Source organism: Bombina bombina, chromosome 6 (assembly GCF_027579735.1).
Source record: "Bombina bombina isolate aBomBom1 chromosome 6, aBomBom1.pri, whole genome shotgun sequence".
NCBI lineage: Eukaryota > Metazoa > Chordata > Amphibia > Anura > Bombinatoridae > Bombina > Bombina bombina.
The window spans coordinates 804,394,675-804,422,221 of NC_069504.1; the positions used below are offsets into that span (position 1 = coordinate 804,394,675).

General features: G+C 41.8%; 1 protein-coding gene across 1 annotated transcript in view; it reads left to right on the forward strand.

Annotated features, from left to right (window-relative positions):
• ELMOD3 (ELMO domain containing 3) overlaps positions 1-27,547 on the forward strand; it is a 212,405-nt gene that overhangs the window by 73,176 nt on the left and 111,682 nt on the right. Inside the window, exons 8-9 of the mRNA XM_053719453.1 lie at positions 5,867-5,888; positions 24,966-24,973. Of these exons, the coding sequence (XP_053575428.1) occupies positions 5,867-5,888; positions 24,966-24,973 (30 nt within the window). The remainder of the gene's footprint in view (positions 1-5,866; positions 5,889-24,965; positions 24,974-27,547) is intronic.

Here is a 27,547-nt window from a genome sequence, read left to right on the forward strand (position 1 = left end):
AACTACCTAGCTAAAATAAATGCAAATTTACCTGTAAAATAAAACTTAACCTAAGCTACAATAACACCTAACACTACGCTACAATTAAATAATTTAGCATAATTAAAAACAATTAAATTAGCTAAATCACAAAAAAACACTAAATTACAGAAAATAATAAACAAATTACAAGATATTGAAACTAATTACACCTAATCTAATAGCCCTATCAAAATAAAAAAGCCCCCCCCAAAATAAAAAAAAACCCTAGCCTAAACTACCAATAGACCTTAAAAGGGCCTTTTGCGGGGCAGTGCCCCAAAGAAATCAGCTCTTTTACCTGTAAAAAATAAAATACAAACAACCCCCCAACAGTAAAACCCACGACCCACACAACCAACCCCCCAAATAAAATACTAACTAAAAAAACCTAAGCTCCCCATTGCCCTGAAAAGGGCATTTGGATGGGCATTGCCCTTAAAAGGGCAGTTAGCTCTTTTGCGGCCCAAAGCCCTAACCTAAAAATAAAACCCACCCAATACACCCTTAAAAAAACCTAACACTAACCCCCTGAAGATCGACTTACTGTTCTGAAGACCGGACATCCATCCTCAAGTAAGCGGCCGAAGTCTTCATCCAACCGGGCCGAAGTCTTCATCCAACCGGGCCGAAGTCTTCATCCAACCGGGCCGAAGTCTTCATCCAACCGGGCCGAAGTCTTCATCCAACCGGGCCGAAGTCTTCATCCAACCGGGCCGAAGTCTTCATCCAACCGGGCCGAAGTCTTCATCCAACCGGGCCGAAGTCTTCATCCAACCGGGCCGAAGTCTTCATCCAACCGGGCCGAAGTCTTCATCCAACCGGGCCGAAGTCCTTAACGAAGCCGGGAGAAGTCTTCATCCAAGCCGGGTGAAGTGGTCCTCCAGACGGGCAGAAGTCTTCATCCAGACGGCATCTTCTATCTTCATCCATCCGACGCGGTGCGGCTCCATCTTCAAGACATCCGACGTGGATCATCCTCTTCATCCGGAGTCTTCTTACTGAATGACGGTTCCTTTAAGTGACGTCATCCAAGATGGAATCCCTTAGATACCGATTGGCTGATAGAATTCTATCAGCCAATCGGAGTTAAGGTAGAAAAAATCCTATTGGCTGATGCAATCAGCCAATAGGATTGAAGTAAAATCCTATTGGCTGATCCAATCAGCCAATAGGATTGAGCTTGCATTCTATTGGCTGTTCCAATCAGTCAATAGAATGCAAGCTCAATCAGCCAATAGGATTTTTTCTACCTTAATTCCGATTTGCTGATAGAATTCTATCAGCCAATCGGAATCTAAGGGACGCCATCTTGGATGACGTCCCTTAAAGAAACCATCATTCAGTAAGAAGACTCTGGATGAAGAGGATGCTCCGCGTCGGATGCCTTGAAGATGGAACTGCTCCACGTCGGATGGATGAAGATAGAAGATGCCGTCTGGATGAAGACTTCTGCCCGTCTGGAGGACCACTTCGCCCGGCTTGGATGAAGACTTCTCCCGGCTTCGTTGAGGACTTCGGCCCGGTTGGAAGAAGACTTCTGCCGCTTCCTTGAGGATGGATGTCCGGTCTTCAGAACAGTAAGTGGATCTTCAGGGGGTTAGTGTTAGGTTTTTTTAAGGGTGTATTGGGTGGGTTTTATTTTTAGGTTAGGGCTTTGGGCCGCAAAAGAGCTAACTGCCCTTTTAAGGGCAATGCCCATCCAAATGCCCTTTTCAGGGCAATGGGGAGCTTAGGTTTTTTTAGTTAGTATTTTATTTGGGGGGTTGGTTGTGTGGGTCGTGGGTTTTACTGTTGGGGGGGTTGTTTGTATTTTTTTCTTTACAGGTAAAAGAGCTGATTTCTTTGGGGCACTGCCCCGCAAAAGGCACTTTTTAAGGTCTTTTGGTAGTTTAGTTTAGGCTAGGGTTTTTTTTTATTTTTGGGGGGCGGTTTATTTTGATAGGGCTATTAGATTAGGTGTAATTAGTTTCAATATCTTGTAATTTGTTTATTATTTTCTGTAATTTAGTGTTTTTTTTTTTGTGATTTAGCTAATTTAATTTAATTTATTTAATTGTTTTTAATTTATTTAATTGTAGTATAGTGTTAGGTGTTATTGTAACTTAGGTTAGGTTTTATTTTACAGGTAAATTTGTATTTATTTTAGCTAGGTAGTTAGTAAATAGTTAATAACTATTTAGTAACTATTCTACCTAGTTAAAATAAATACAAACTTGCCTGTAAAATAAAAATAAACCCTAAGCTAGATACAATGTAACTATGTTATATTGTAGCTATCTTAGGGTTTATTTTATAAGTAAGTATTTAGTTTTAAATAGGAATTATTTAGTTAATAATATTAATTTTTATTGTAATTATATTTAAGTTAGGGGGTGATAGGGTTAGATTTAGGGGTTAATATATATAATATAGTGGTGGCAATGTTGGGGGCGGCAGATTAGGGGTTAATAAATGTAGGTAGGTGGCGGCGATGTTAGGGACGGCAGATTAGGCGCTAATAATATTTAACTAATGTTTGCGAGGCGGGAAGTGCGTCGGTTTAGGGGTTAATATGTTTATTATAGTGGCGGCGATGTCCGGAGCGGTAGATTAGGGTTTAATAAATATAATGTAGGTGGCGACGATGTTGGGGGCGGCAGATTAGGGGTTAATAAAAATAATGTAGGTGTCGGCGATGTTGGGGGCAGTAGATTAGGGGTTAATAAGTATAATGTAGGTGGCGGCGGTGTCCGGAGCGGTAGATTAGGGGTTAATAAGTATAATGTAGGTGTCGGCGATGTTGGGGGCAGTAGATTAGGGGTTAATAAGTATAATGTAGGTGGCGGCGGTGTCCGGAGCGGTAGATTAGGGGTTAATAAGTATAATGTAGGTGGCGGCGGTGTCCGGAGCGGTAGATTAGGGGTTAATAAGTATAATGTAGGTGACAACGATGTCGGGGCGGCAGATTAGGGGTTAATAAAAATAATGTAGGTTTCGGCGATGTTAGGGCAGCAGATTAGGGGTTAATAAGTATAATGCAGGTGGCGGCGGTGTACGGAGCAGCAGATTAGGGGTTAATAAGAATAATGTAGGTGTCAGCGATGTCGGGGGTGGCAGATTAGGGGTTAATAAGTGTAAGATTAGGAGTGTTTAGACTCAGGGTTCATGTTAGGGTGTTAGGTATAAACATAAAAAGTGTTTCCCCATAGGAATCAATGGGGCTGTGTTACTGAGTTTTACGCTGCTTTTTGGCAGGTGTTAGACTTTTTCTCAGCCGGCTCTCCCTGTTGATTCCTATGGGGAAATCGTGCACAAGCATGTACGACCAGCTCACCGCTGACTTAAGCAGCGCTGGTATTGAAGTGCGGTAAGGAGCACAATTTTGCTCCACGCTCGCTTCTTGTCTTTTAACGCCGGGTTTGTAAAAACCTGTAATACCAGCGCTGCAGGTAAGTGAGCGGTGAGAGAAAACTGCTAGTTAGCACCGCATAGCCTCTAACGCAAAACTTGTAATCTGGCCGATAGAATGCTAAAGACACATGCACGCTCCTGAGCTCCTATCAGCCTACCTAGGTTTACTCTTCAACAAAAGATACCAAGAGAGCAAAGCAAATTTCATAATTAAAGTAAATTAAAAAGTTGTTTAAAATGACATGCTCTATCTGAATCATGAATGCTTCATTTTGACTTTACTGTCCCTTTAGTCTCTCACTTGCCTGCATCCTTGTGTTTACTCACATGTGATTTCTGGAAAAAGTATGTTTGGTAATAGTAGGTACTGTATAAAAGGATTAGGAGATACGGATATGTAATAATCCCAGAACTAGGCAGACATGTTTTTAGTGTGAGTTATGTTTAATGTGGTGTTTTGTAGTAACTATTTAAATTCTATCATTTCTATTTTGTGCTTGGTGAATGTATTCAGAACTTTAAGAACCAGAAAAGAGAGCAATGCATTAATGCCTTAATTAAATAGACACATAGGGGCAATCAAGTTTCAATACCATTGCCATATCACACACTCACAGCAGTGATTTAACCCTTGATTGCCTGAAAGCACATGCAGCGGCAAATTAATCCCTTGATTGCCATATACAAACAGGGGCAATAAAGAGCAGGTATGTATCTTCTTGATTAAAACACACATTGATGTTGGTTACTTACCTGGGTTGTGCTGTTGTAGCATCAAAGAATAATTTTCTGGACTATTATCCGGTGGCACTGTGATCACCAGTTGCACTTTAAATCTTGTGGAGCTTGATGGGAGCTGTAGTTTCTATGTGCTCAATATAACTACAGTTCCCATCAAGCTGCACCCAATTTGCAGCACTATGCAGATGGTTCTATGGAGCAAATATACCCTTTAAAAGGATGCTGTAGGTGAGGGCAAAACAGCACTCACAGATTCTGGCCAAGTTGCAGTGGATTTGTCAAGCCCTGTTAAAGGTGAAAACTGCTATTTGAGCTTGTTATAAAATAGCAATACATGTGAATGGAATATTACAAGTTATGTGCTTGTTCTGATAAATAAAATACAATAAGCTGGGGACTGAGAAATCTTGGGTACAAATTAATTACAAAACAGCCACAACCAGTAAAACTGTAAAGCAGCAGACACTTTTTTTAAAAAATAAAAAGATTTAAAAAAAGCCTTGTCAGGGAAAGTTTAAAGTTTATTTCTTTCTAATGACACGATGAGTCCACGGATCATCTAATTACTATTGGGAATATCACTCCTGCCCAGCAGGAGGCGGCAAAGAGCACCACAGCAAAGCTGTTAAATATCACCTCCCTTCCCTCCAACCCCAGTCATTCTCTTTGCCTAGGTTTGAGCAAGGAAGTGGTAAAGTTAGGTGTTAGAATGAAGATTCTTCAAGCAAGATTTTATTATTTTTTAAGTAGTGCAAGATTGTGCTGCTTTGTACTAGGGTGTAGCCGTAGTCCATATCAGTCATTAGAGCAATGGGAACTTGTGGGGTATAATCGTCACTGCGCCTCCCATATGCTAATGCTGCCCTATTTTCTAAAGCCTGAGTAAGATTCAGTCTTTGCATTTTTCTCCACTGGTCCATGTGAGGGATCATGCCTCTTATTCTAGTGAGCTGCCTTGCTGGCAGCAGATTTATAAAGGTAAGTGCTGACTTTTTATTTTCTGGGAACGTTATTCAGAATAAAAGATGGCACTTTAAAATAAATTAAACAAATTTGGGACAAAATGAGTTCTCCTATGACTTGGAGAATATTTTATTACGGGCAGTAATAGCAGGCACTGGGGACGAGGAGCAGGCTCAGAGGTGGTGTTTTTTACTTTATACAACAGCATTACTATACTTTTGGTTAGAGGGAAGTTTTTTCTTGTAACGCCGCGATGGGCGGGGTTAACGGAAGCAGCAAATTTTGTTGCACACCTCTCCCTTATACTTCCTGTGTTCCGTGGCAAGGAAAGCTTTGTCACAGTTTTTGGCTGTATTACGGACTTCAATTGACAGAATAAAGAGGTTGAGTCCGAATCATCTAACAATGTATACACTCTGGTGTTAGTCAGGCAGGTAAGCACCTCAGCAATGTTAAGCTGAGGTGTAAAGGTGTCCGGAGTATTTAATTTTTCCTTATGTTACTTTATTATTTTGCTTAAAAATAAAGCAGTTTATATTTAAAAATTTAAAGGAACAGTAACATTTTTTTGTGAGGTATTTTCTTAATAAAATATCAGTTATCTATCTATTTATTCAGTTTTTTGGTAAATAAAGATGGACCAAGAGGCCCTGCAAGATGTTACATGTTCTTTATGTTTTGATGCTAATGTTGAACCACCAATCCCTTTCTGTTCCGCATGTATTGAGAGAACTTTACATTATAGAAATAGATTTTTTATCTGAGCCAACATTGTCTAGGGCGGATGCTGTTCAGGAGTCCTCTGACAATGTTCAAGATATGCCGCAGCTTTCTTCTCATATGTCCCAAAATTTATCATCCACTCTTCCAGGTCCCTGCGCTTCTTCTCTTACTCCACCTGGAGTTACGTTGCAAAACATCGATTCCCTCATGTCCTCTGCGGTTTCTGATGTGTTGTCTGCTTTTCCCATGCTGCAGGGAAAGCGCAAGAGGAAAAATACACAATCAGTAAGTGAGGTTACTGACACAGTTGTTGCTATTTTGGATGCCCCCTCCCAGAAGCCTGAGGAGGAGGATACTTCGGTAGCATCTGAGGGTGAAATCTCAGACAGTGTAATTCCTTCTGCTGATACTGAAGTTGTATCCTTCAGGTTTAAGCTAGAACACCTCCGTCTGTTACTTAAGGAGGTTTTAGCTACACTGGACGACAGCGACACCACGGTCGTAGTCAATCCTAAGAAATCCAGTAAGCTAAACAAATATTTTGATGTACCATCCATGGTGGAGGTTTTTCCTGTACCAGATCGAGCTACAGAGATTATTGCTAAGGAATGGGAGAGACCAGGTATCCCTTTTTCTCCATCCTCTATATTTAAAAAGATGTTTCCTATAGCAGATTCTATTAAGGAGTCTTGGCAGACAGTACCCAAGGTGGAAGGGGCAATTTCCACTCTGGCTAAGAGGACCACTATTCCCATAGAGGATAGTTGTTCTTTTAAAGATCCTATGGACAAAGAATTAGAGGGGTTACTCAAGATGTATGTACACTAGGGTTTACAATGGCAACCTGCAGTGTGCATTGCTACCGTCACTAGTGCTGCGGCATACTGGTTTGATGTGTTGTCTGATTCTATTAGGACAGACACTCCCCTTGAAGAGATCCAGTATAGGATCAAGGCCCTTAAGTTGGCCAATTCATACGGATGCTTCCCTACAGGTTATTAAACTGGGAGCAAAGATTTCTGGTTTTGCTGTGCTGGCCCGCGGAGCCTTATGGTTAAAATCTTAGTCTGCGGATGTGTCGTCTAAGCTTTTGGCTATTCCCTACAAGGGGAAGACCTTGTTTAGGCCGGGGTTGGTGGAAATAATTTCTGACATTACGGGAGGAAAGGGTCATTTCTTCCCTCAGGACAAGAGAAATAAGCTGAATCGACGTCCGAGCAATTTTCGTTCCTTTTGAAACTTCAAAAATAAGCCCTCCTCTCCTTCTTCCAAGCAGGAACAGTCTAAGCCTTCCTGGATGCCTAACCAGTCTTGGAACAAGGGAAAACAATCCAAGAAGCCTGCTATTGACTCAAAGACAGCATGAAGGATCTGCCCCCGATCTGGGACCAGATCTTGTGGGGGGGTAGACTTTTTTTCTTCGCTCAGGCTTGGGTTCGGGATGTCCAGGATCCCTGGGCGGTGGACATCGTGTCCCAGGGATACAAACTAGAGTTCAAAACCTTTCCTCCCAGGGGCAGGTTTCTTCTCTCAAGTTTATCTGTAGACCAGACAAAAAGAGAGGCGTTCTTACACTGTGTTCAATACCTTTCCGACCTAGGAGTGATAGTTCCTGTCCCGAGCAAGGTCCCAAAAGAGAGGGAACTTTCAGACCAATTCTAGATCTCAAAAGCCTAAACAAGTTCCTCAAAGTACCGTCCTTCAAGATGGAAACTATTTGTTCCATTCTTCCCTTGGTTCAAGAGGGTCAATTTATGACAACGGTAGATTTAAAGGACGCGTACATGCATGTTCCCATCCACAAGGACCATCACAAGTTTATGAGGTTTGCTTTTCTAGACAAACACTTCCAGTTTGTGGCTCTTCCATTCGGCCTCGCCACAGCTCCCAGAATTTTTTCAAAGGTTCTGGGATCACTGTTGGCGGTGCTCCGGTTGCGGGGCATTCCAGTGGCATCTTATCTGGACGACATTCTGGTTCAGGCACCATCCTTTCAACAGGCAAAATCCCACACGGAAATGTTGTTATCCTTCCTGCAATTTCACGGATGGAAGGTGAACTTGGAAAAGAGTTCCTTGGTTCCAACTACAAGGGTAGTTTTTTTGGGAACCATAATAGATTCCTTTTCAATGAAGATATTTCTGACAGAAGTCAGGAAATTAAAGATTTTCGATTCTTATCTAGCGCTTCAGTCTTCTCCTCGGCCTTCAGTGGCTCAATGTATGGAGGTAATCGGTCTGATGGTTGCAGTTATGGACATCATCCCGTTTGCCCGTTTCCACCTCAGACCTCTGCAGTTATGCATGATCAGGCAGTAGAATTGAGATTATGCGGACCTGTCTCCACAATTACATCTGGAACGGGAGACAAGGGATTCTCTTCTTTGGTGGTTGTCTCAGGACCAGCTCTCCCACGGAACTTGCTTCCGCAGACCCACCTGGGTGATTGTGACAACGGACGCCAGTCTTCTGGGATGGGGAGCAGTCTGGGGCTCTCTAAAGGCTCAGGGAACATGGACTCGGTCGGAGGTTGTTCTACTCATAAACATTCTGGAGCTGAGAGCAATCTTCAGTGCTCTTCTGTCCTGGCCTCAGTTAGCCTCGGCCCAGTTCATCAGGTTCCAGTCGGACAACATAACGTCAGTGGCTTACATCAACCATCAGGGAGGAACTCAGAGTTCCTTGGCCATGACAGAGGTACCCAAGATAATTCAGTGGGCGGAGACCCACAATTGCTGACTGTCGGTGATCCACAACCAAGGAGTAGACAACTGGGAGGCGGACTTCCTGAGCAGTCAGACCTTTCACCCGGGGGAGTGGGAACTCCATCCGGAAGTGTTTTCCAGTCTGATTCTCAAATGGGGTCTGCCGGAATTGGATCTCATGGCATCTCAGCAGAATGCCAAGCTTCCGAGGTACGGGTCGAGTTCAAGGGACCCTCAGGCTGTACTGATAGATGCCTTAGCGGTACTTCGGGTCATTGCTCGAATCAAGCAGGAGAGGGCGTCAGTGATCCTCATTGCACCTGCGTGGCCTCGCAGGATTTGGTATGCAGACCTGGTGGACATGTCATCTCTTCCACCTTGGAGACTTCCTTTGAGAAAGGACCTTCTACTTCAAGGGCCCTTCCTTCATCCAAATCTAGTTTCTCTGAAGCTGACTGCTTGGAGATTGAACGCTTAATTTTATCCAAGTGTGAATTTTCGGAATCGGTCATTGAGACCATGATTCAGGCTTGTAAATCTGTGACTAGAAAAATGTATCATGAGATATGGCGTAAATATCTGTATTGCTGTGAATCCAAGGGCTACTCTTGAAGTAGAGTTAGGATTCCTAGAATTCTGTCCTTTCTCCAAGAAGGTTTGGAGAAGGGTTTATCGGCAAGTTCCCTAAAGGGTCAAATATCTGCCTTGTCTATTTTGTTACATAAACGTCTGGCCGACGTACCAGACGTGCAATCGTTTTGTCAGGCCTTGGTCAGGATCAGCCCTGTGTTCAAGCCAGTTACTCCTCCCTGGAGTCTTAATTTAGTTCTTAAGGTTCTTCAAGGGGCTCCGTTTGAGCCTATGCATTCCTTAGATTTTAAGTTGTTATCTTGGAAAGTTTTGTTTCTTGTTGCTATTTCATCTGCTCGTAGAGTGTCAGAGCTCTCGACATTACAGTATGAGTCTCCTTACCATATTTTTTATTCGGATAAGGTAGTTTTGCGTACTAAGTTAGGGTTTCTCCCTAAAGTAGTTTCAGATTGGACAGCAGCCTCCTGAGAGAGTTACGGCTCATTCTACGAGGGCTGTTTCCTCTTCCTGTGCATTTAAAAATGAAGCTTCTGTGGAGAAAGATTTGCAAGGCTGCAACTTGGTCCTCTCTTCACACTTTTTCAAAATTCTATAAATTTGACACTTTTGCCTCGGCTGAGGCCTCTTTTGGGAGAAAGGTTCTTCAAGCAGTGGTGCCTTCCGTTTAGGTTCCCTGTCTTGTCCCTCCCTTATCATCTGTGTACTTGGGTATTGATTCCCAATAGTAATTAGATGATCCGTGGACTCATCGTGTCATTAGAAAGAAAACAAAATTTATGCTTACCTGATAAATTTATTTATTTCTTGACACGATGAGTCCACGGCCCACCCTGTTCTTTTTGGATAGGTTTTGTTGGTATGTTATAAACTTCAGACACCTCTGCACCTTGTTGATTCCTTTCTCTCCTTTGCTTCGGTCAAATGACTGGGGTTGGAGGGAAGGGAGGTGATATTTAACAGCTTTGCTGTGGTTCTTTTTGACGCCTCCTGCTGGGCAGGAGTGATATTCCCAATAGTAATTAGATGATCCGTGGACTCATCGTGTCAATAAATAAATAAATTTATCAGGTAAGCATACATTTTGTTTTTTGCATATAACTAGGTGTCATGAGGTTTGGACAAGAGGAGAAAATAATTACAAGGTGTTTACTGTCCCTTTAATGGGATATGGAACCCAACATTTTTCTATTGTGATTCAGACAGAGCTTGTACTTAAAAAAAAAAAAAAAAAAAAAGTATTCAATCTACCTGTTTTTTTACCTGGACCTGTTTTTCCTACCCCTGATGCTAGGGCAATAAGCTTTTATGCCATTTTTATTATTATCTCCAATAAAGTCTTTTATGCACTCGCCTTGAGGCTCGCTGGGTTCTTCCTATGTCTGATTACTCACTACTTTCCAGCTGAGCCCTGGCGTGCATACGGAACAGCAGTGGTTTGGATTGGCGCACATCACGGCTCAACGTTGAGCAAGGAGGAGTCTACTGTGTTAGCAGCTTGTGCTGCAATCGACGGCTGGGAACACGCTCACGCTCACCCGGCTCATCGTTCAAATTAGGTTGGTGCATGGGAGGCTGGCGGAGACAAGACCCTGGATGCAGTCGGAGTATATCCTATACTACCAGGTGGTTAATCCGCAACCGCAAAGTGGAGCCGTATTCGCATAACAACCTGAGGAGTGCCGGGTGAGTTTACTTATTTTCCCACTCTCAACCTTACTTGCCGCCATAGCCTTGAGCTGCAGAGGGGGACTTTGTGTGTGAAAATCTACTTCTTTTATCAAATGTGCTTCCTTCTCATGGTATTCTAAGCTTACGTTCCCGCTTTTCAATAAGGATCCCAAGAAAACAAAGACAATTTGTTAATAGAAGTGAGATAGAAAGTTGTTTAAACTCGCATGAAAGAGAATCATGAAAGAGAAAGAGACTATTTAAATATTGTTTGCATTATAGTAAGTTTGAAAAGCTTTTGTTGCATGTTAATAAAGTATAAAATGAGTGCATATGTTAAATCTATAGTTGCAAGCTCTCACGCTGCTGTGAAAGCTGATTCTATTAAAAAAAACAACAGCATAAGTGTGCTGCTGTAGATTTCCAAATAATGGCCTTCCTGTTGGCTCCAACACCCGCTTGTCATAACTATGAAAACACACAGCTTGCAAGGAGGCAGCTAGATGCAGCTTACAAGGTCACAATAAAAGGTAAAATATTTCTCTAAAACAAGGATTTTGAACTATTATGTTAATCATCACCATGTGCACTTGCTTCACACTTTAACGTGCATTGAAAGTTTTTGAACTTTAATATAACTTTAAAGGGACATTGTACTAGAAAAATTACTTGGTACAAAGAGAGCAGGTGGCAGGCACTACAAACAGACCCACGGACGAAAAAGGTACTTAAAAATGAATTCTTTATTGTAGCAAGTAGCTGGATAAAAAAAGGCAGACTGACAGACAGGCTAAACAAACCGGACAAGAGGTCTTACGCGTTTCGTGCCCCCAGTGGCGCTTACTCATAGACTGTTGTCTATGTTACAACCTAGTCAATTTATAGGCTAAACAGAAGAAGATTAACCTCTTAGCTGCCTGATAAAAACAGGTTAAAAACATAGTTAGTTCTGAATTCAGAGTTCTGAAAAATTACTTGGTCTAATTGGTTAGAGCATGTCATTTTCTTGCTGCTTGCTGTGGAACTCTGCAAGCAGCAAGAAAATGACATGCTCTAACCAATTAGACCAAGTAATTTTTGCTCAGGATCCCTTTGTGGGGGGTAAACACATAGGACCCAATTTATATAGTATTCTCAGGATCAGATGTGAAAAGCCATGCTCGCTGGGGCTCTTTTATATTTCTGGTTTATGTGGTTTAACAATAACATTTTGTTGAAAAGCATACCTAGGTAGGCTCAGGAGCAGCAATGCCTACTGGGAGCTTGCTGCCAATTGGTGGCTGCACATAAATATGCCTCTTGTCATTGGCTAATCACTAGTGCATTGCGGCTCCTTCAACAAAGGATACAAAGAGAATGAAGCAAATTTGATTATACGAGTAAATTGGAAAGTTGGTTAAAATGGTATGCTCTATCTGAATTCTAAAATTAATATTTTTTGTTTTCTTTCCTAAGATATGATGAGTCCACGGAATCATCAATTACTGTTGGGAATGTCACTCCTGGCCAGCAGGAGGAGGCAAAAGAGCACCACAGTCAAACCTTTAAGTATCACCTCCCTTCCCACAATCCGCAGTCATTCTCCTTGCCTTCAGTGCAAAGAGTAGGTGAAGTTTTGGTGTCTGAAGAAATTGGATTTTTCTCTTGTTAAGTGTAGTCAGTCCACGGGTCATCCATTACTTATGGGATTATATCTCTTCCCCAACAGGAAGTTGCAAGAGGATCACCCAAGCAGAGCTGCTATATAGCTCCTCCCCTCACATGTCATATCCAGTCATTCTCTTGCAACCTAACTAAAGATAGGTCGTTGTGAGAGGTCTGTGGTGTTTTTAAACTTAGTTTATTTCTTCAATCAAAAGTTTGTTATTTTAAATGGCACCGGAGTGTGCTGTTTGTTCTCAGGCAGCATTAGAAGAAGAATCTGCCTGCGTTTTCTATGATCTTAGCAGACGTAACTAAGATCCACTGGCTGTTCTCGCACATTCTGAGGAGTGAGGTAACTTCAGAAAAAGGGAATAGCATGCAGGGCCCCCCTGCAAACGAGGTATGTGCAGTAAATTATTTTTCTAAGCAATGGAATTGACTGAGAAAATACTGCTGATACCAATGTAATGTAAGTTCAGCCTTAAATGTAGTGGTAGCGACTGGTATTAGGCTGATGAATGTGTGTACACTGAAGTATTTTTCTAGGGAATGGAATTTGACTTAGAAAATACTGTTAATACTGAAGTAATGTATGAGCCTTAACTGCAGTAAAAGCGACTGGTAGCAGGCTTATTAATAACACTTCATAACTTTTAAAATGTATGTTCAAAACGTTTACTGGCATGTTAATCGTTTTTTGTGAGGTACTTGGTGATAAAACTTATTGGGGCATGATTTTTACCACATGGCTAACTTTTGTTTCTGCATAGAAACAGTTAACTGAGCTTCCCCACTGTTGTAATATGAGTGGGAGGGGCCTATTTTAGCGCTCTTTTGCACAGTAAAAATCTTCCTACTTCATCCTCCATGATCCAGGACATCTCTAGAGAGCTCAGGGGTCTTCAAAATTCATTTTGAGGGAGGTAATCAGTCACAGCAGACCTGTGACAGTGTGTTTGACTGTGATAAAAACGTTAATTATTAGATTGTTATCCGTTTTTGGGTATTAAGGGGTTAATCATCCATTTGCTGGTGGGTGCAATCCTTTGCTAACTTAATACATTTACTGTGAAAATTTGGTTGCTATAACTAATTTGGTTCATTGTTATTTCAACTGTGACAGCTTTTTGTGCTTCTTAAAGGCACAGTAGCGTTTTTTATATTGCTTGTAAATTTATTTGAAAAGTATTTTCCAAGCTTGCTAGTCTCATTGCTAGTCTGTTTAAACATGTCTGACACAGATGAATCTGTTTGTTCACTATGTATGAAGGCCAATGTGGAGCCCCACAGAAACATGTGTACTAAATGCATTGATGTAACTTTAAATAAAAGTCAGTCTTTACATGTAAAGAAATTATCACCAGACAACGAGGGGGAAGTTATGTCGACTAACTCTCCTCACGTGTCAGTACCTTCGCCTCCCGCTCAGGAGGTGCGTGATTTTGTGGCGCCAAGTACATCAGGGAGGCCCTTACAAATCACTTTGCAAGACATGGCTACTGTTATGACAGAAGTATTATCTAAATTGCCAGAATTAAGAGGCAAGCGTGATAGCTCTGGGTTAAGGACAGAGCGCGCTGATGATGTGAGAGCCATGTCCGATACTGTGTCACAATTGCAGAACATGAAGACGGAGAGCTTCATTCTGTGGGTGACGGATCTGATCCAGGGAGACTGGATTCAGAGATTTCTAATTTTAAATTTAAGCTTGAGAACCTCCGCATATTGCTAGGGGAGGTATTAGCGGCTCTGAATGATTGTAACACGGTTGCAATTCCAGAAAAATTATGTAGGTTGGATAGATACTATGCGGTACCGGTGTGTACTGACGTGTTTCCTATACCTAAAAGACTTAGAGATTATTAGCAAGGAGTGGGATAGACCCGGTGTGCCTTTTTCCCCTCCTCCCATATTTAGGAAAATGTTTCCTATAGACGCCACCACACGAGACTTATGGCAGATGGTCCCTAAGGTGGAGGGAGCAGTTTCTACTTTAGCTAAGCGTACCACTATCCCGGTGGAGGATAGTTGTGCTTTTTCAGATCCAATGGATAAAAAATTAGAAGGTTACCTTAAGAAAATGTTTGTTCAACAAGGTTATATCTTACAGCCCCTTGCATGCATTGCGCCTGTCACTGCTGCGGCGGCATTCTGGTTTGAGTCTCTGGAAGAGGCCATTCGCTCAGCTCAATTGGATGAAATTATGAACAAGCTTAAAGCACTTAAGCTAGCTAACGCATTTGTTTCTGATGCCGTCGTACATTTAACCAAACTTACGGCTAAGAACTCCGGATTCGCCATCCAAGCGCGCAGAGCGTTATGGCTTAAATCCTGGTCAGCTGACGTGACTTCTAAATCTAAATTGCTTAATATTCCTTTCAAAGGGCAGACCTTATTCTGGGTCGGCTTGAAAGAAATTATCGCTGACATTACGGGAGGTAAGGGCCATGCTCTGCCTCAGGACAGGGCCAAATTAAAGGCCAAACAGTCTAATTTTCGTGCCTTTCGTAACCTCAAGGCAGGAGCAGCATCAACTTCCTCCGCTCCAAAACAGGAAGGAGCTGTTGCTCGTTACAGACAGGGCTGGAAAACTAACCAGTCCTGGAACAAGGGCAAGCAGGCCAGAAAACCTGCTGCTGCCCCTAAGACAGAATGAAGAGAGGGCCCCCTATCCGGAAACGGATCTAGTGGGGGGCAGACTTTCTCTCTTCGGCAAAGGGTTGGGCAAGAGATGTCCAGGATCCCTGGGCGTTGGAGATCATATCTCAGGGATATCTTCTGGACTTCAAAGCTTCTCCTCCACAAGGGAGATTTCATCTTTCAAGGTTGTCAGCAAACCAAATAAAGAAAGAGGCGTTTCTACGCTGTGTACAAGACCTCTTACTAATAGGGGTGATCCACCCAGTTCCGCGGATGGAACACGGGCAAGGATTCTATTCAAATCTGTTTGTGGTTCCCAAGAAAGAGGGAACCTTCAGACCAATCTTGGATTTAAAAATCCTAAACAAATTCCTAAGAGTTCCATCATTCAAAATGGAAACTATACGAACCATCCTACCCATGATCCAAGGGGGTCAGTACATGACCACAGTGGACTTAAAGGATGCCTACCTTCACATACCGATTCACAAGGATCATTATCGGTACCTAAGATTTGCCTTCCTAGACAGGCATTACCAGTTTGTAGCTCTTCCCTTCGGGTTAGCTACGGCTCCAAGAATCTTTACAAAGGTTCTGGGCTCACTGCTGGCGGTACTAAGACCGCGAGGCATAGCGGTGGCTCCGTACCTAGACGACATTCTGATACAAGCGTCAAGTTTTCAAACTGCCAAGTCTCATACAGAGATAGTTCTGGCATTTCTGAGGTCGCATGGGTGGAAGGTGAACGTGGAAAAGAGTTCTCTATTACCACTCACAAGGGTTTCCTTCCTAGGGACTCTTATAGATTCTGTGGAGATGAAAATTTACCTGACGGAGGCCAGGTTATCAAAACTTCTAAATGCTTGCCGTGCCCTTTATTCCATTCCACACCCGTCAGTAGCTCAGTGCATGGAAGTAATTGGCTTAATGGTCGCGGCAATGGACATAGTGCCATTTGCGAGCCTGCATCTCAGACCGCTGCAATTGTACATGCTAAGTCAGTGGAATGGGGATTACTCAGATTTGTCCCCTCTACTAAATCTGGATCAAGAGACCAGAGATTCTCTTCTATGGTGGTTTTCTCGACCCCACCTGTCCAAGGGGATGACCTTTTGCAGGCCAGATTGGACGATTGTAACAACAGACGCCAGCCTTCTAGGTTGGGGCGCAGTCTGGAATTCCCTGAAGGCTCAGGGATCATGGACTCAGGAGGAGAAACTCCTCCCAATAAATATTCTGGAGTTGAGAGCAATATTCAATGCTCTTGTAGCTTGGCCTCAGTTAGCAACTCTGAGGTTCATCAGATTTCAGTCGGACAACATCACGACTGTGGCTTACATCAATCATCAAGGGGGAACCAGGAGTTCCCTAGCGATGTTGGAAGTCTCAAAGATAATTCGCTGGGCACTCTTGCCACCTGTCAGCGATCTACATCCCAGGCGTGGAGAACTGGGAGGCGGATTTTCTAAGTCGCCAGACTTTTCATCCGGGGGAGTGGGAACTTCATCCGGAGGTCTTCGCTCAACTGATTCATCGTTGGGGCAAACCAGATCTGGATCTCATGGCGTCTCGCCAGAACGCCAAGCTTCCTTATTACGGATCCAGGTCCAGGGACCCGGGAGCGGTGCTGATAGATGCTCTGACAGCCCCTTGGGTCTTCAACATGGCTTATGTGTTTCCACCATTTCCGATGCTTCCTCGACTGATTGCCAAGATCAAGCAGGAGAGAGCATCTGTGATTCTGATAGCGCCTGCGTGGCCACGCAGGACCTGGTATGCAGACCTAGTGGACATGTCGTCCTGTCCACCATGGTCTCTGCCTCTGAGGCAGGACCTTCTAATTCAGGGTCCTTTCAACCATCCAAATCTAATTTCTCTGAGGCTGACTGCATGGAGATTGAACGCTTGATTCTATCAAAGCGTGGCTTCTCGGAGTCGGTTATTGATACCTTAATACAGGCTAGGAAACCTGTTACCAGAAGAATTTACCATAAGATATGGCGTAAATATTTATATTGGTGCGAATCCAAGAATTACTCATGGAGTAAGGTTAGGATTCCTAGGATATTGTCTTTTCTACAAGAGGGTTTAGAAAAGGGCTTATCCGCTAGTTCGTTAAAGGGACAGATTTCTGCTCTGTCTATTCTTCTACACAAGCGTCTGGCAGAAGTTCCAGACGTTCAGGCTTTTTGTCAGGCTTTGGCTAGGATTAAGCCTGTGTTTAAGACTGTTGCTCCGCCGTGGAGCTTAAACTTAGTTCTTAACGTTCTGCAAGGCGTTCCATTTGAACCCCTTCATTCCATTGATATCAAACTGTTATCTTGGAAAGTTCTGTTTTTGATGGCTATTTCTTCGGCTCGAAGAGTCTCTGAGTTATCTGCCTTACATTGTGATTCTCCTTATCTGATTTTTCATTCAGACAAGGTAGTTCTGCGTACTAAACCTGGGTTCTTACCTAAGGTAGTTTCTAACAGGAATATCAATCAAGAGATTGTTGTTCCATCATTGTGTCCTAACCCTTCTTCAAAGAAGGAACCACTTTTGCATAATCTGGACGTAGTCCGTGCCCTGAAGTTCTATTTGCAGGCAACTAAAGATTTTCGTCAAACTTCTTCCCTGTTTGTCGTTTACTCTGGACAGAGGAGAGGTCAAAAGGATTCGGCTACCTCTCTCTCCTTTTGGCTTCGTAGCATAATACGTTTAGCCTATGAGACTGCTGGACAGCAGCCTCCTGAAAGAATTACAGCTCATTCTACTAGAGCTGTGGCTTCCACCTGGGCCTTTAAAAATGAGGCCTCTGTTGAACAGATTTGCAAGGCTGCAACTTGGTCTTCACTTCACACTTTTTCAAAATTTTACAAATTTGACACTTTTGCTTCTTCGGAAGCTATTTTTGGGAGAAAGGTACTTCAGGCAGTGGTTCCCTCCGTTTAAAGTTCCTGCCTTGTCCCTCCCTTCATCCGTGTACTTTAGCTTTGGTATTGGTATCCCATAAGTAATGGATGACCCGTGGACTGACTACACTTAACAAGAGAAAACATAATTTATTCTTACCTGATACATTTATTTCTCTTGTAGTGTAGTCAGTCCACGGCCCACCCTGTCTTTCAATGCAGATCTAAATTTTAATTAAACTCCAGTCACCACTGCACCCTATGGTTTCTCCTTTCTCGTCTTGTTTTGGTCGAATGACTGGATATGACATGTGAGGGGAGGAGCTATATAGCAGCTCTGCTTGGGTGATCCTCTTGCAACTTCCTGTTGGGGAAGAGATATAATCCCATAAGTAATGGATGACCCGTGGACTGACTACACTACAAGATAAATAAATTTATCAGGTAAGCATAAATTATGTTATTTCACTTCAATCAAGATTTTATTATTTTAGAACAGAGTAGGTTACTCTGTTCCTTCCCCTTTTTCAAGGATTGGGTCTAGATTAAATATTGTGGCGCACTGTGCCTATAGTAGAAGGAGCATTTCTACTCTGACTAAGAAACTTCGATCCCTATAGCGGATAGATGTTCCTTTAAGGATCAATGGTCAAGCTGGAAGCTTATAGGAATGTGGCTCTTAAGCTAGCTAATTTTTCCCTTCGGATGCTTCCATGCAAGTAATTTGGCTGGGAGCCAAGATGCCTGGCTTCTCTGTACTAGCCCTCAGGGCGTTGTGGATAGTGTCTTGGTTGGAATTTCTTCAAGATGGAACTTCTGTCGCCTTACAAGGATAATACCTTGTTTAGTCCTGGTATGACAGAAACATTTTCTGTCCTTGCGGGTGGAAAAGGGTCTTTTCTACATCTAACTTAAGACCTTTAGGACGTCAGCTTGAAGGGCTTGCCCCCGATCAAGGAATGGATATGTGGGGGGCGTAATTTCACTATTTTCCTTAGCGTGCATACAAGATGCCCCAGTTAGACTCTGGTCATTGCATCTCAAGTGTTTTTAATACTTTCCTTCCTGAGGCAGGTTCAACCTCTCATAATTATCTGCAGTCCAGATTTGAGAGAGGCAATTTTGACTTGCGTTTGGACTTAAAGGGGCATATTTATCAAGCGCCAGAAACAGCAGTTATGAAGCAGCGGTCACAAAGACCGCTGCTCCATAACCTGTCCGCCTGCTCTGAGCGGACAGACATCGCCGGAAATCAACCCGATCGAGTACGATCGGGTTGATTGACACCCCCCTGCTGGCGGCCCATTGGCCGCGAGTCTGCAGGGGGCGGCGTTGCACCAGCTGCTGGTGCAATGCTGAATACGGCGAGCGTATTGCTTGCCGTATTCTGCGAGGTCTGGCGGACCTGATCCGCACTGTCTCTGCAAATTTTTCTCAGGGTTCCGTCCTTCAATGGAAACCATTTGTTCCTTTTTTCCCTGGTCTTAGAGAGTTAGTCCTTTCTGACCATAGACCTAAAGGACACGTATCTTCCAGTTCTTGAGATTTGTTTTTCTGAAAGACTTTTTCAGTTTTGTGGCCTTGTGGCCCTCCCTGATTTTGCATCCCTCTCAGCAGGGATCAGTTTTTTGGGGTTACAGGGGCGCCCTTTCTAGACAATGTTTTGTTTCAGGCACCATAATGTTTATAAACAATTTCTCATGTGGAGATCTTGTTGTCCTTTCCATGTTTCACAGGATGGAAGTGAATTTGGAAATTAGTTCCCTTGTTCCAGCTACAAGGCTAGTTTGCTTCGGGACCATATTATTCCCTATCTTTCATAATTTTCTGACAGAGATCAGAAAATCAAAGGTTTTCTCCTCTTCCTTTCTCTGAGTTTACTGTTCGATCCTTAGTGGCTCAACGGATGGAGAACTGGTCTGATAGTCGTCTCCATGGACATGTTTCACTTGTTCGGTCTTATTTGAGAGCTCTGCAGTTGTGCAGGCTCGACAATGGAACAGGGAGCTTGCGGATCTGTCTCAGAGGATAGATCTAGATCAGTCGACAAGAGACTCTATTCCGTAGTGGTTTCTCAGGAGACATTCCTGGGTGTTGTGACCACGGACGTCAGCCTGCTGGGCTGGGAAGCAGTCTGGGACTTGTCTAAGACTCAGGGATTATGGAATCGGAAGTGTCTGCTCTCCTCTTTATCATCTTGGAATTGAGAGTGATTTACAATGCTCTGATGGTTTGGCCTCAGTAGTCCTTAGCTTGGTTTCAGTTGGACCATATCAGCTCAACCAGGGATTAACTCGGAGTTCCTTAGCCATGTAGGAGGTGACTTGGATTGTTCAGTGGGCGGAAGCTCACAATTGCTGTCTGTTATCCACTTTCCATTGGACTTCTGAGCAGACAGATATTTCATCCTGGGGAGTGTGCTCTTCACCCGGAGGTGTTCTCTAGGTAAACCCTCAAATGGGGGTTGGTTTCTGAGGGCTTTTCGGCAGAGCACCAAGCTTCCAAGGTACAGCTCAAAGTCAAGTGATCAGCAGACCGCCCTGATAGATGTTCTGGCGTTTTTCTTAGATTTTCAGTCTTGCATACCTATTTCCTCAGTTTGCTCTCCTTCCACGAGTCATGCTCGTATCGAACAGGAGAGAACATTGGTGATTCTATTAGCCCCTGCACAGCCTTGCAGGATCTAAATTTGCAGACCTAGTGGAAATGTCGTCTCTCCCACCTTGGAGACTGCCTCTGAGGAAGGACTTTCTGATACAGGGTTCCTTTCTTCATCCAAATCTCGTTTCTCTAAAACTGACTGCTTGGAGATTGAACACTTAGTTTTGTCTTAGTGTGTTTTTTTTCGAGCTGGTCATTGAGACCATAATTCGGGCTCGCAAGCCAGTTACTTTAAAGATTTATCATAAGATATGCCGTAAATATCTTAATTGGTTTGAATCCAAGGGTTACTCTTGGAGTAGGGTCAGGATTCCTAGAATTTTGTCTTTTCTCCAGGAACTGGAGAAAGGTTTATCAGTCAGTACCATGAAGGGTCAGATTTCTGCATGATCTATTTTGCTATGTCAGCATTTGACAGATGTGCAATCTTTTTGTCAGAATCAGGTCTGTGTTTAAGTCTGTTGCTCCTCCTTGGAGCCTTAACCTTGTTGTTAAAGTTTTTGCAGCAGGCTCTGTTTGAATCATTGCTTTCCATAGATATTAAGTTGTTATCTTGGAAGGTTTTGTTTCTTATTGCTATCTCTTCTGCTCGGAGAGTGTCGGAACTCTCAGCTTGCAGTATGATTCGCCTTATCTTATCTTTTATGCCGATAAGGCGGTTCTTCTTACTAAGTTAGTTTTCTTTCCTAAAAATTATTTCGGACAGAAATATTAATCACTAAATTGTTGTTCCTTCTCTATGTCCTAGTCCTTCTTATCTTAAGGAAAGTTTGTCTGGTTAAGAAGTTTAATTTGTTTTGCTTATGAGACTGCTGGTCAGCAGCCTCCTGAGAGGATTATGGCTCTTCCACTAGAGCTGTTTCCTCTTCTTGGGTTTTCAAAAATGAAGCTTCTGTAGAACAAATTTGCAAGGCTGCAACTTGGTCTTCTCTGCATACTTTTTCCAAATTTTCTAAATTTGATACTTTTGTCTCGGCTGAGGCTTCTTTTGGGAGAAAGGTTCATCAAGCGGTGATGCCTTCTGTTTCGGTTCCCTGTCATCTTGTGCCTCCCTAATCATCTGTGTCTTTTCGCTTGGGTATTGATTCCCAACAGTAATTGATGATTCCGTGGACTCACCCTATCTTAGGAAAGAAAACAAAATTTATGCTTACCTGATCAATTTATTTATTTCCCGATATGGTGAGTCCACTACCCCGCCCTTTATTTCAAGACAGTTGTTTTTGACTAAACCTCAGGCACCTTTACACCTTGTGTTACTCCTTTTTTCTCCATTTCCTTTCGGTCTAATGACTGGGAATTGTGGGAAGGGGAAAGATACTTAAAGGGACATAATACTCATATGCTAAATCGCTTAAAACTGATGCAGTATAACTGTAAAAATGTATCCAAGGTGTGGGAAAAGAAGAAGCGCTCCAAGTCCATAAAAAAGTTAAAAAAAAATTATTATATCATATTAAAATCATACAAAGTTAAAAGCGGTCAGGCACAGAAAAAAAGTGCAAAACAGGTAGATAAACAGGTGATACAGCAAACGTTTTGTGCGCTTGCGCACTTGGTCACTGCTAGTTTGTACACCTGTTCATGTTACAATTTATAGCCAACATTCTTAAAGAGATACAACTTTGAATATTTCAAAACCTGTAATTGACCTATGCTTTAAGGAGCTTATAGAGCCGTACCTATGTATTTTACTGATATGAATATAGTGGCATAGTTAATATTAGGTTATATTTGAATAATATTAATCTAAATTAGTGTCATTATTTAATAATATAAATTCTTGACCTAACAGCTATGTTTCAAGGAGCCAAAAGATATTTACCTATGTGTTTAACTTGTATATATTTAGTTATATTTAGATAATCCTGAGCTGAACATACTAATCTAAATTAGTGTAGTGATATGTCTACATAACACACCTGCTATGCTTCAAGGAGCCAAAAGAGCTTTACCTATGTGTTTAACCTATATAAAGTGATATATCTACATAACACACCTGCTATGCTACAAGTAGCCTAAAGAGTTTTACCTATGTGTTTAACCAATATAAATAAGATTCACACAAACCTAAATGATATGTATTCCTGACCTAATAGCTATGTTACAAGGAGCCAGAAGACATTTACCTATGTATTTAACCTATATATATATTTGGTAATATTTAGATGATATTGAACTAAACATACTGATCTAAATTAGAGTAGTGATATGTTTACATACCACACCTGCTATGCTACAGGGAGCCAAAAGAGCTTTACCTATGTATTTAACCTATATAAATAAGTTTTACAAAAACCTAAATATAGGGTTATAGACTATTTGGCAAATAAATCAAGGTCTCTCCTCATATTTAGACCTAATGGATGAGTGGTCTGTAAATTAAACATCCAGAGAATTTCCCTTTTATCAAGGGTCATCTCTCTATCTCCTCCTCTTCTCCAGAGGGGAACAAAGTCAATACCTTGGAGCATTAAAGCTGATGTATCAGAATTATGTAGTGTCTTGAAATGTCTGGATACTGGTGTATCTGTGTAGTCATCTTCTATTGAGCGCAAATGTTCCAGAAATCTCTCTTTTAGTGGTCTCTTCGTTTTTCCTGTGTATTGCTTAGAACAAATTTTGCATGTGAGAAGATAAATCACATGTGTGGTTGCACAGTTAATGTAATGATTTATTTTATAATTCTTATTAGTGACTGTGGATGTGAATTCTTCTGCCTCACATACAAAAGCACATGTTCTGCATATTGGACGTATACATTTGTAAAAGCCTCTCCTTTGTCTTAACCAACATGTTGTTTTTTTTGGTTTGAGATCAGAAGGAGAAAGATAATTAGCTAGGGTTTTACCTTTTCTTGATATGAAATCACAGCCTTGTTGCATAATATCTTTAAGTATAGGGTCAGAATACAGAATAGGTATGGAATCTTTAATGATGTTACATATTCTGTTATATTCTAAACTATATGTGGTGATGAATTTGATTTTTTGACTGTTTTGTTCAACTTTCCGTTTATTTTTGTATTTGAGTAGATCCTTTCTATTAGTTTTATCTACACTTTGTTTGGCTTGAATCAAAACCTTTTCAGTGTAACCTCTCTAGAAGCCTTTTTGTTGCTTCTTGTGATTGCTTCTGATATTCAGCATCAGTTGTACAGTTTCTTTTTATTCTGGTGTATTCCCCTTTGGGTATACCTCTGACTACATGTCTTGGATGGCATGAGTCATATTTAAGAATTGTGTTCCCTGCAGTTTGCTTTCTGTATATCGTAGTGTCAACAGTGTAATTGTCTGTACTGGTCAAAGTTATATCCAAAAAATTGATCTGTCTGACACTGTGTTCACTGGTAAATATTAAACCACAATTATTATTATTATTAAGGTATTTACAGAAGTCAGTTGCTTCATCTTCATTTCCATCAAACACAAATAGCAGATCGTCAATATATCTAAAAAAAATTGATTATTTTATCTCTGTAGGGATTTCTATCTCCATAGACGTGGGACAGCTCCCACCAACCCATAAAAAGGTTGGTGTATTAGGGGGCAAATTTCGCCCCCATAGCTGTCCCACATCTCTGGAGAAAGAAGCTGTTCTGAAACATAAACAAATTATGACTTAAAAGATATTCTACAGCTCTCAAAAGAAAAATCTTGGTTGGAGATGTAAAGTCACTGTGTTGATCAAAAAATATTCAATTGCAGTGATGCCTTTTTCATGTTGTATAGTGGTATAAAGTGAGGAAACATCTGCTGTAATAAATCTATATGAAGGTTTCCACTCCAAATCTTGAATTCTATTCAGGAGGGCTGTAGTCTCTTGTATGTAGCTTGGTAATTCCCTGACAAAGGGTTGTAAGAAGGAATCGGTTAATTTAAAGAGTCAATACCTGCTATGATGGGTCTACCCTTCTAACTGTAAAAAGCTGACAGGAAAATATCACCTGAGAATCTCTATGTAAAAAAGGAAGATATTTTACCTCACAACTTCCTCAGCTCACCAGAGTAAGTCCTGTGTAAAAAGTTATACTTCAGCTGCTGTCCAGCTGCATGTAAAAAAATAAAATGAAGAAATGAACTGCAGCCAATAAGCATCAACATTGCTGAGGTCATGAACTCTTTTACTGTGATCTCATAAAATTTCACTTAACTCTCATGAGATTTCATAGTAAACTTCCTTAAACTGAATAGGGAGATAATATGAGTGTGCAGGAAGCTCAATCCCTTGGCTGTCCTGGGACAGACATACTGATTTGCTGCTTAAAGTCCTTTGCAATGGGGTGTGACATTTTGAGGTAAAATATCTTTTTTGTTTACATAGAGATGTTCAGGTGATATTTTCTAGTCAGCTTTTTACAGCTATGCTGCATGCATCACTTTCAAGTGTTAAACATTTGGGTATCATGGCCCTTTAAGTAATAAGTTGTCTAGAAAGGGAAACCTAGCTGTGCAACTAGAGCTGCTGATTGGATCAGCTGCAGTTTCCACTTGGGAGATGCAATGCTCTGTAGCTCCTGAGGGGTACTTTAACCATGCATTTAACTCCTTGGTGGGGGTTTAACACAAAGATTTGCCATGTCGATATTGATAAAATTACATGCTCTAAGGAATTTATATTTCTTTCTAATGACACTGTGAGTCCACGGATCATCATCAATTACTGTTGGGAATATCACTCCTGGCCAGCAGGAGGAGGCAAAGAGCACCACAGCAAAACTGATAAACTTCTCTTCCTACCCACAATCCCCCAGTCATTCTCTTTGCCTCTAGTGCAAGGAGGAGGTGAAGTAATTAGGTGTCCTGATTAAGATTCTTCTATAAAGATTTTTATTTTGAATTCTGGGCAAGATTGCTCTGGCCTTCTATCACAATTTGGGTATAGCTGTACTCCACATTAGTCTCTTCAGCAGGGCTGTGGTGGATTTAAAGCAGTTAGGAACTTGTAAAGTGGGCTTTGCTGCGTTTTCCTAACATGTTGCTGCCCTGGTATAGAAAGCCTGAGTAAGCCTACTCTGTCTTTCTTTTTACACAGGTCTCTGTGAGGAGTGGCATCCTCTCATACTTTGTGAGTCGTCTGGCTACTGGACGACTATAATGCAGGTAAGTGCCTTTTATCTTCTAAAAGATGGGAGATTGTGCACTTTATATTTACTGCAACAATGATTGGGACATTGTATACCCTTGTTGGGGTATTATTGGGCAGCGTGCAGGCACTCATGTGTTTTTTTAAGAGAGACGAACTGTTTCTCCTTTGGGGTTGAAGGAGTTTATCTGTGTGTAGGGCTCTGTTTCCTTAAGCTGTTTATTAAGAAGGAATCAGATGGGCGATATAGGCTTGTGGGACAAGTATTTATATGCTTATTGTTGTGGCAGACATTACACATTTTCTAGTGAGGGGGAGGTTTTGTTTTCTATCGGCTGGGAGCACGCATTTTATTAAGCACTGTTTCTCCTCAGTCCAGTGTGTCTCTCCTTTATGTATATTCCGCGCTTAGAGCGGTGAGGCGGTGTAGTTCATCCGTTGAGAGGAGTAAGCTTAGCACTCCGTTTTTTTTTCTTTTCCTAAAAACGCCATGTTTTACATCAAGGAGGAAGAGGCCGCACCATTTGTGTTGCGCTCAACTCTTAGACAAGTGACTCCGCCTCCTTGCTCCGAAATCGGAGCAGTGAGGTTTCTGCCCCAGTGTGGGGATAACATGAATGCTTTGTATTCTTATTTAAATCTTATGTATTGAAAGTTAATACAGGTGATTAAAGGATAATTCTTATGTATTAAGGATGACTTAAAGGTTTTTAAATCCTGCAGTTTGTAGAATACTTATGGGTTTCAATCCTTAAAGTTACAGTATGGTGCATTTTAGGAGAAGCCCTAATCTATACTCTAAGCTGTTTTTCTTATATAGATTCTGTCTTAGTCTACACATATTTTTTTAAAGTTACAAAACAATTTTATTTTTATTTTTGTTGTTTTCCTTGTGTTTGTTCTTGGAGCGTAATCAAAAAACAACAAATATGGACTGCGCTTCTCTAACCCCACACAAAATAATACACGGTAGAATTTGAAGAAGGATTTTGAAATCAAAGCTTTATTGCTGGGGGATGTGAAAAGAATAACTCACTATCGCTTTCTTTAAGGGCTTGTAATGGACTTCATTTAGTTGTTTGGACTGGGCGGATACAACATGGAGGCACCAATCAGATTAATTTGTCTCAGAGGTGTGTCTGTCCCCGCCATGTTCAAATAGGGAGCTAACACCAAGTAAAGATATACTCTTGAAAAAGTCGGGTCGTAACCCGACGAAACGCGTAGAGTTACTGTGCACTGAGGAACTTTGAGCTACTTTGTAGTAGCTTTGAACTACCAGGAATTCGCGACGCTACCCCTGCCGTGATCAGTTCCGGTGACCACGTGGACTTCCGGTTTGGAGGGTTTGCCAGTAATCAACACCACAGACAGCATCAATAGCGCAACCGGTGACAAGGATCTCGTACGTCAGAGACGGACAATCATCTGTACCAAGCTGTGCCATTGTGGAGCGGTGACTTTTTTATGCCTGCAATTTTATTTGTTTTGTACGTCCTTTGCCTACACTCGTTGGTGTGTGTTTTTAGCTGTGTACCACAATAAACAGTTTTACGGTCAGAGAGGTTTGCGCTCTATGTTCACTTTGTCTTTTCTTGGAGCGTAATGCCTGCTCCTTTGGACACACATCTGCTCTGAACTACATTATAGAGTTTTTATGAAAATATTAAAGGGATCTTCCTTTTATTTTTCTCTGAGCCCTATGTCTCTCAGGATGATACTGTATAGGCATTGCCACAGTTTTCTCCTTAAGGTCCCAAGTCTTTATGGCATCACATGCTGTGCCCTGCGGTTCCTCTCAATCTCCACGAGGAGTTATTTG